Below are 9,655 nucleotides of genomic sequence, written 5' to 3' on the forward strand. Positions count from 1 at the left end.
GTGTGCCCTTGGCCTGGCCCTGCGCTGGCTGCATCGCCCGGACGTCCCGCGCGAGGGGGAAATCATTTACGTACTAACTCGCACACCCAGGCCTGTACTAAAGACGTACTAAATCGTACTAACAGCGTGATAACGCGTACTAATGGTAGAAATCAAGCGTAATTGTGCCGTGTAATAACATAATTTCGCAAAATTTTTGAAAAATTGTTCTAAGAATGGGGCGTACTAACGTGAAATAGCGTACTAACTCGTACACTTTTACCCAGAGTGATTTCCCCCTCGGCCCCGCGCCGTCGTCGCCTCGGCAGCACCGCGTCCCGGGGACCCCGGGGACCCCAGACGAGGCTGGCATCCTCTCGCCGCCAGCATCCCCGAGGCCCCGCCCCCGCCGCCCGCTCCGGTGACGCCAAGCGTCGCGGTGCAGGGCCAGGGGTGGTGTGCCCTTGGCCGGGCCCTGGCTCCAGATTTATTCTTACTCGCAAACACTAGGCTAGATGTGCGCTTGTGCATATATAAATCAGATACAAATTTGTAGCTACGCACAAACAACAAGTTCACCGCTACGCGACATACGAAATAAAGCATGTGTACCTAGACTTGATACAACATGTATCGTACCTCCGAACTGAAAAAACTGTTTCTGATGAAGATGTGCACAAGGACACATTCAACCTAGGTATACAAAAATCGTCCCTTTCATTCAGAGTGAATTTGAACCGGTGGTTATGGAGAGAATAAATGGGGGTTACACAGCGATGTGTCTTGGAAACCTAATAGGTACTCACGATTGAGAGAGTTGCGAAGCGGTGGCGGGTGTGGCAATGGAGGCGTTGACGAGACGCTGAAGAGACGCCTTAGAACGCTGAAGAGACGCCTTAGAGACGCTGAAGAGACGCCTTAGAGACGCTGAAGAGACGCTGAAGAGACGCTGAAGAGACGCTAAAGAGACGCTGAAGAGACGCTGAAGAGACGCTGAAGAGACGAGGAGACGAGGGAGACGAGAAGACGAGACGTTAGAGAGGTGATGAGAAGCGCTGGCCACAAACACACGATTCAAAAACAAGACACGATTCAAAGCACACAGAAGCAGAGCAACACGACGTGAGCAAGCTACAAACGACGAGTGAGGCCAAGTGGACACCGCCTCCGACTTTTATTCTGTTTTGCGATTGTTCTTCTTCAATTTCTGCGCTACCAACCCATTTTTTTGTTTCTTTTCGTTTAAACTGTCCGCATTCGATCAATTTTGTTTTTTGCCTGTGGCCACCCTGCATTTTGCTCACAAAGCAGAAAATGTGTCGCGCCCGACCGCCGACAGCCTCAAAACGCTATGCCCCCGGGCGGACTCGAACCCACGACCTGCCGACTGGCAGTCGAGTCCCGTAGCCACCGGACCACGCGGCCCGTGCGGCGAGCGTGCCGGAGCAGGCACCCAGCCGCAACAGCCTCGAGTTCAACTCGCCTTTGCCTCGGAAAAAAGATTCTTGGAGGGGGATTCGAACCGGGCTCTTGCTGAGCGGCGGGCGCGCTCGCTACAGTCGCCTCACTATAAGAAGTAACTTGAACATTGCGCGTTCAGAAAATAGTCCCTACCATCGTGATGAGCTAACTTCTAGTCTAACTATCGCACGGCTGAAAACTAAATACTTAATAATGGACCAAACTTAATCGTTTAGCACTGGATGATTCCTGTTACAAGACAGTTACGTTTAGACACTTTAATAAGAATTTTTGCGTACAGCTATCGCTCCGCCAGGTTACTCCTTATAGTGAGGCGACTGTACTGGCACAGCCACGCAGCAGCGCTCGAGTGTGAGCTGCCGAGTGCCATTACCAGCCGGGCCAGGCCGGAGTGTGCCGGGACGTTTCCGGACGTTTCGTCCAACCGTAGGCGTCCGATGTCCAGTACACATTAGGACCAAAATAATTTCTGTGGTAATACCCTATTGTTCTACGAGAAGGACCCCCCCCCCCCTTTTTCCTAGCTCCTCTCCGTTTAACACTGGGCGGTGTGGCGGCGGCGGTGCTTCTTGTCCCGGGTGATTCAGAGCACGCGCCGCCGTGTTGCGGGTTTGCCTATCCTCGACTCGGCGGGCGCACGGGTGAGAGGTGAGGAGGGGTCCCCTCCTCACCTCTCACCCGTGCGCCCGCCGAGTCGAGGATAGTCAAACCCGCAACATGGCGGCGCGTGCTCTGAATCACCCGGTATAGCAGACAACAAGGATTATTAATCTCAGTGCCGTGTCACGTAACGGTGATTCATCTCCGAATACGGAATACGTACAGACTTGACACTAAAACATACTATTGAAAACTGCATATTCCCAAATAAATTCAAAGAATGAAGCTATTTTCAGGTTTTAATAGTATTATTTTGAGATCTCTTAACAAATTTGAGGGTTTTCAGTCCAAGTCCCCCGGCCACCTAGCCGGAGCCGGGGGGATGACGCCGGCGTAGGCGTGGTCCGCGCGCGACCTAGCCTGGTCAGGACGCTCCTGCGTGGAGTCGCTGGCCATCCGCAACAGTTGGAGGAGGAGGGACATGGGTGACAACTTCCCTCAGGAGCAGTCGCTCCTGAGAGCACTCCCCGCGCTGCCCGCACTGGAGCACTTGCACCTGCAGTCTCAGGCGCCGCCCCAGCTGCTGCTGGCCCTCGGCCCCGACACGACCCCGGCCCTGCGGACCCTCGAGCTGGGTGTGTATGCCATGGGGTTCGACGTGCAGCACCGCTGCCTCCACTCCTGGTTGCACGACAATATCATAGCCGACGACCTTCTCAAGGTGCACCCCTCGATCAAGCTCATGCCTCCACCCTTTCCATACTACTGCTCTGTTCCAAAAGATTGTACTTGGTGTGAATCAGGTTGCCACCGAGAGCTCTCGGGGAATGACAGGCCGCTTTTCCGAGACGCTTTGTTGAAAGTCTGCTCCTAACTATGCCATGTGTTTTTTTTGTATTACCTCATTTAAAATGTATTTTCTTTAAATAAATGTTCTGCTCAGTTTGTATCCCGGGAGTATGTTCTGAACAATGTGGTTGTAAGGGGCTGTTACCGCGTTCTCCGAAGTCGTGCAAGGGGCGTATTCCCCCATTTTTTTAATTTTTTTTTTTTCGGACAGCGTTCGCAAGTGGACAGCGACGTGAGTATTTACGGCGCCGAGCGGCCTTTGTCTTAGAGTCGGTTCGGGCGAAGCTGCCTGTTCCGGTTGCCGTGTCGGTTGTGGCTGCAAACCAAGACGTGCGCCATGCCATGCCGCCAGAACAAGCACTTGTATAGTTCTCACGCCAGGCTGTCTGTAACGCACGCGATAGCGCCTGCCATGCGCTGGGTAGGCCAGCCCGCCGAGCAGCTGCGTGGGGCGGGCGGCCCACGCTGAGCGCCGCACCGTGCAGGCGGGTCGGCAAGCCGTCGGGGCACGCCGGCATAGGTCGTGGGGTTATCGGGCAAAGCAGTCGTAATAATCCTTTTTGAAGTTAAAGTTGAACCGGAATCTTAACGCGCTAGTGCTGTCGTGCTGTCTAATCGCGCCACCTTATTGGGGAACGTGTCGTCCTCCAGGCGGGTTTGGGGTCGGTAGAACAGTGCGTGCCAGTTGGGTTGCCTACCAGTAGGCGCCATGGATGGGTTATTGGCAACAGGTACTTACAAAAACAAAAACGGATGCGCGCGGGCTGTTTCAAACCACTGCGCTGATGTGTTTCTGTTTTTCTTTCGTTACGCTTAAAACGGTGTATTCATGTATGGTAAAAAGTAGCTGTTAGAGTAGTGGTGGTCTGCAAGAGGTTTAAAAAAATACACGGACAATTTGTTTTCTTCTCTTCTCTATGTACAAAAGTCAACAACAAACAAAATAACAATACCACATCAAAGGGGCTAGATTATTTAAAATAATACATCGAGTCATTTCATGTCTTTTAAGCCGTTCACACAATGAAAGAAAAAGCAGTTCAGAGTACAACAATGACAATGAACTGACAGCGATCCAAATATACATACATATTACTAAATCAGAGACACGGAGACAGTTATTAAACAAATTTCTAACATTTGTTTTGACTTAATTTTAACAAGTTGAATGACAAGTTAAATTTTGGTTTGTTGATTACACACATTTGATATCTAGGTTGCAGTCCCCCTTTACGTAGGAATCATTATATTATTAAAATATAAGGATATAAAGATCGTATTGCTACAGTTACAGCTATTCAAATGTGCTTTAATGAAATATAATGCTATTTACAAAAGATATGGGATGAAGTCATGAGAAAAGACAAGGAGTATTATAAAATCAAAATAATATTATGAATGTGAAAAAGGTGTGTCATGATTTATATCTTCACATATTTATGTACACAATTCTTGCCTTACATTATGAGTTTGATTCTGCTGCAACAACCATAATTTGAACTAGTAATACTTCTATTTACTTCAGAGTTGTCAGTTTTTCTTTAGCAGTCAGCCTTATAAGTATTTAAAAAAAAATCTGAAGCAATAACACAGTTGCTCAGATGAAAATAGCTTTATGCCTCTTTAACACTAGAAAGAAATTCTTGCATGTAGAAAAATACTGATTATAGAAACCCCCCTCCCCTCCCCTCCCAATAGATACCCAAGTGCTTTATTCCCCCCAAAACAACAACAAAATGTTTTGATTTCTCAAATTTATCAAAAATTTCTGAATGAAGAATTCTTTTTTGTTGTTGTTGTAATTCCGTGCTACTTGTTTATTTAGACGTTCCTTAGTTTTAATAGACATTTATTGGGGGAATGTATAACATTTGTTTTCTATTCTTGTCTTAACAGACCGCCAGAAACATTTCTCAAACTATCAAACACAAATTTAAACGTTGAGCTTTTTAAGGTTGTTTTGGCCACTTACCCGTGCACCGCCGCAACCCACCAACGAATCTAGTAGCTTATGGGACTTCCCCCACTTAACAAGAGTGAGACGAAGGATCGTCCTGCAGCATGCGAGTATTTTTCCTCGAAGGTTTTCAGAGTCATGCTATGGTTCACTTTGTCCTAAGAGCGTGAAATTTCGGGCCAAGGTCCTCCTCAGAGGCCGCTTGCCTTTCTGATCGCCAAATCGGGCCGCTTCGGTGGATAGCCTATCCGGTCTGGAGTCCACCGTCGGAACGGAGAGATCACCCTGTCCTTATCCGGCCTTGTGTTGGCGTGCAGGAGGCGGCCGTGGTCTGACGGTGCCGGTCCTGGGGCCTCATGGTCCCGCGGCCGCGGCGCTCAGCTGAGTGCGAGCAGCGGCTCGTGCTGCGTCTCGGGCTGCGCCTCGGGCTCCACCTCTCTGGTCGCGAGGGCCTTCTTACCGCCCTTCTTCTTGTCGAGCAGCGCCAGTTTCCGCTTGCCGAGAGACAGCTTCTTCTTCGGGACGACGGCCTCGTCGGCGGCGGCGGTCGAGTGCGTTGCCACGGCGGCGTGTTCACGGTCGATCTGCGCGAGCCGCTCAAAGATGTTGTTGGGCCTGTTGCCGGTGCTGCCGCTGCCACTGCTGACGGGGAGGTGCTGCGGCGCGGCCGCGACCACGGCCTGGCCGTCGGGCCCCACCATGGTGCCGGGGTCGGCGCGCGAGGCGTTGCGGTTCACGTACACCACGTAGTACTCGCTGAAGCTAGACTTGGTCGGCGTCGAGATGTCGGCAAAGTCGCGGAAGTTCGCGAAGAAGTCCTCCGAGGTGCGATAGCGCTGCGGCTCGGGGTTGCCTCGGTAGAAGGCCGGGCGGCCGTGCCCGTTGCCCCCGTAGAACGAGTGCAGCGCCGCTGACGGGGAGTCGTAGTCCTGGAAAGGTAGAGCAGAGCGCAGCGCAGTGAGAGACGGCCTTTCAACCTCTGCTACCAGGGCCGAGGTGGCCTGACCCGCGTTGGCTCTCACTTACCTCACTCACCTGGGACTCCTTCTCCTCGCCGTAGAAGGTGCCTCCGTGGATGACGCCGAAGTTGCCTGAGCCGAGCAGCGCGTTGGAGTGCAGCTCGGCGGGGGCGGCGATGGGGGCGGCGGGCTGCGGGTAGGCGCGCTCCCTGAAGCCGTGCTGCGCGGCGTGCTGGGCGGCCAACTCCAGGCGGGGCTCGCGCGCCTCCACGTACGGGTTGTACGGGTTGTACTGCTGCGGCCGGAGAAGGGCCTGACGCTGGCTGAAGGCGGGTTCCTGCGCAGAGAGAGAGAGCCGTCACGGCAATGGCCTCCTCGGCCTGCTCCAGCCCCGAAGTGACAGAGACACGTCGGAGACTCGGCGATGGCTCACCTCACTCACCTGGAAGATGGGTGGCCGTGAGTGTCCCAGGGGGAACAGCGGCTGGAAGGCCGGGAAGAGGTTCTGAGGGGCCCCGGTAGCGTCGGTGGTGGCGGCGGGCTCGCCGGTAGGGACGGCGCCCGCGTGGCCGCCCGCCGCGTCCGGCTCCAGGAACATGTCGCCGTCGTCGCCGGCGCCACCGCTGGCCGCGGCCTCGGCGTCGTCCTCGGCGACATCCTCGTCGACGTCCTCCTCATGGGACGAGGCTGCGGCCTCCTGGTCCGCCGGCTGGTCGGCGCGCTTCCTCCTCGTGAGTCCGGCCTGCAGCGCCTCCTCGTCCTGGGGCCGGTGGTGCGCGGGCTCCTGGACAGAGAGGTTCGCGTCAGCGCGCCCGGGCCGGAGGTAGGCTGTAGCGCGCGGCGGGGTACTCACGGACTGGATGAAGCCGCCCTGCACGTGCTGGTAGTGGTGCGCGGTGGGCGCGGGCGTGATGGCGAGCGTGAGGTGGGCGTGCGGCTCGCCCGCGGGCCCGGGGCCGGAGGAGCGCCTGCCCGTCACGCCCATGTCGATCACTTCTGCCAACAGGACACCACAGAGGGTTAGACTCAGAGAGGGGTTGGGTTGGGTTGCTTCACCGCGACCCGAGCTGCTGCGACCCGGGCGCGCAGAGATGCGCTCGGATACCCCCCCCCCCCCCCCCCCACCCCCCGGCAGCCAAACAAGCCGGGGTCGCTCGTTTCCAAAGGCAGCAGCCTGCCCGGCTCTATTTGCATTCGACTCGACCAGGAAGGCGATGTGCAGCTCATGCAACCGCCAGGCCACGGCGCGGCCGCCATCGAGGAGACGCGCCGTAAAATAAAAGCCCGCGCCTGCTGAGCTGGATGTACTGCTGCGCGCCTCGAGCACGTCCTGGACGCGGAGCCCCCGCGGGGGTGGCGGCCCGGCCCTGGGCCCGGCCCTAGGCCCGGCCCTCTAGCGGCCAGTCGGTGGCGGTCGGGCCGTCAATCAATCAACCCATCATGAAATTGGCGGACAATGAGCCCCTCAGTCCTGAGCTCAGCCGAGCTCTTTCCTCACCCTCTCCCCTCAGCTGCCGACACTGACGACGCCGACGCCATCTTCACGCCCTGTTTGCGTTGAGGCCGAGTAGACCGCCCAGCGCCCCCCCCCCTCTTCCCCTTCCCCGCGGTTCCGCCCCTCCCACCGCGGCGTGGGCGGCTGGACCCAGCGACGGCGACGGTGGCTCGCGCCGCGGCTCCGCGGGGCTGCCGCCAGCTGATCTGCGCGCCGCGCGTCTCGTCCGTGGCTTTTGACCGTGTACGGTGCAATTTTCCGTCTCGGTGCGGCTGGGGCGGCGCATGAGTGTCCAGTCGCACGGCCGCCCGCGTCACGACTTGGAAAGCGAACAGGCGGGGGTGGTGCCAGGGCTGGGCGGGGAGCGAATGCGAATGATCACCATCAGTGCTACTGGTAGCGGTGCAGAAGCACGCGTCTTGTGAAGCTCGGACAGAGTGCGTCCATCGGGAGATTCAATCGCGAAAACTACAAACAAACCACAAAAGTTCTTGAAGGTGTTTCTTTTTGTTTTATTGCCTCTGGGTGCATTGCTAATCTGCCCCGCCCCCTGCAAGAGCTCCCACCATATTACGCATCCCATTGCGTATGCTTGTGTGTGAGAAACACACACACACACGTGGTCGTGAAGGTCGTGGCTGGACAAGCCATGGCTTTGCGTCGCCCCACGGCCAGACAGCGTACGCGGAGAAAGTGCATGCCTCCCCCTCCCCCTCCCCTCCCTTCCTCCTCCCCTCCCCCTCCCCTCCCCTTCTCGATTTATAATCTCCCATAAGCCAGTCACCGAGGCGAGCTATGATCGTTTATATCTTCACATGTCGGCGCCGCGTTCGGTGTCCACAAAGTAGACGTACCGGTTAATTCAATTTAAAAAAATAAAACGACAAAAAACTATGCCGCGTCCCCTCCCCCTCCTCTTGTAGCGGCTCTCAAAGGCGTGCGCCTGCGTGCGTGCCTATGCCAATGCCCCTTCCGGTTCGATTGGATATCGCGATGTATCGCCATTAGTCGCCGACATGATCGAGAACCACCCGTCTCATGTTCGCTCGCCATCGCCTCGTTTCTCGTCCCGTCATACATAATTAGTTTTGCAATGATTACCGTTCCGTTCGTCCGACCGCTCCAAGACAGGGCGAGTTTTCGTCCGAAAAGTGCGTCCTCAATGGATGACAACCTCCGCGACACGGCCGTTGTCCTACCACCAGAGGGCGAGCTAATTATACTTGTAGACTGCCACCGTCTCCACCTCCACCCCGCCCCGTATTTTTGGCAGTGTGGTCTGACCACTCCACCTCGTAACTCCCGCCCGGCCCGACAGTCGCGGGGCGCAGCCCTGGCGGAACCTGCCGGCCCGGGGCTCGACCCAGTGTCACCCGACATTTAAAAAAGTAAAAATAAAAGTTGAAAAAAATAAATTAAAAATATTAAAATTAAAAATGTTGTTATGTTTTACGTAGTGCAAGCTATCGCTCTCGCTGATACGCTCTTTTGATAATTCTCACGGTCCATCATGAAAACTCAGAGGTTCTTTTTGGGGCGGTCTCGAAGGCGACCCGTAGAGAACATTTTCCCAGTAGTGTAGTATATTTCTCAGAATCTGAAAAAAACCATTTGGACAAACTATTATAAAACATCAGCTTGCTTGGAGGGTAAAGATAATAGCTCACTGCACCTCTGACAAAAATGACTAAGTTATAATACGATTGCATAGTGTGCCGGGTGTAACTGTGAATACGCAGCAGTGTTGTTGGCATACTCAATATGGCCGCAGGGGCTACATGGCCCCTTAGTTAGGGGTGTGAAGAGTATGCAAACCCGCAACACTGCTGCGTATTCACAGTTACATCCATGCGTACATTTCGGCTAGACATAGACGACACATCACGCATATCACCCCCACGCGCATCACACATGCTCCGCATGTTTTGAGTGACAGTCGGCACGAAAGGGATGGCGGCGGCATTAAGCAAATCTCTCTGACTCCGCCCTGCTCCGCCCCACGCGGCCCGCCCCTCACATTGAGGCACATTAGCCGGCGGGCCATTAGCCGTCGCGAGCTCACGCGGTCGCTCTCGCGGCGCGGCGCGGCGCGTGCAGTTTCTCCCCGGGATGAGGCAATTGGCGGCTTATTGAGTGCAAAAGAGTTCCTCGTGCAGATTACCGCCTTATTAATGGGGTGGGCGCACGCGAGCAGAGACGCAGGCCGGCTAATACGCAGAGCCTCTGCAACGTCCCTTAATCCCCAAGACTGTCTCTACCAAAAGTGCAAAAGAGTTCCAGATTACCGCATTATTAATGGGGCGGCTGCAGAGCCTCAGCAACGTTCCTTAGTCC

The 9,655-nt window shown here is 55.2% G+C and overlaps 1 protein-coding gene across 3 annotated transcripts; it reads right to left on the bottom strand.

Annotated features, from left to right (window-relative positions):
* Positions 1–3,807: 3,807 nt before the first annotated feature.
* Positions 3,808–6,827, bottom strand: LOC113207815 (uncharacterized). Of its 3 annotated transcripts, none has more exons than XM_052269065.1 (4): positions 6,680–6,827; positions 6,269–6,610; positions 5,894–6,163; positions 3,808–5,796 (listed from the first exon to the last, which is right to left on the bottom strand). In XM_052269065.1, exons 1-4 carry the CDS (start codon positions 6,809–6,811, stop codon positions 5,245–5,247), a joined length of 1,296 nt encoding a protein of 431 aa, XP_052125025.1. In that variant the 5' UTR covers positions 6,812–6,827; the 3' UTR covers positions 3,808–5,244. The 3 variants fall into 3 exon arrangements, with proteins under 3 accessions (XP_052125025.1, XP_052125026.1, XP_052125024.1); XM_052269066.1 differs by having other exon boundaries at positions 5,903–6,163; positions 6,260–6,610; XM_052269064.1 differs by having other exon boundaries at positions 6,260–6,610.
* Between the last annotated feature and the right edge of the window lie 2,828 nt (positions 6,828–9,655).

The sequence above is a fragment of the Frankliniella occidentalis genome, unplaced genomic scaffold, assembly GCF_000697945.3.
Source record: "Frankliniella occidentalis isolate FOCC.00 unplaced genomic scaffold, Focc_3.1 Scaffold81, whole genome shotgun sequence".
In the NCBI taxonomy this organism is placed as follows: domain Eukaryota; kingdom Metazoa; phylum Arthropoda; class Insecta; order Thysanoptera; family Thripidae; genus Frankliniella; species Frankliniella occidentalis.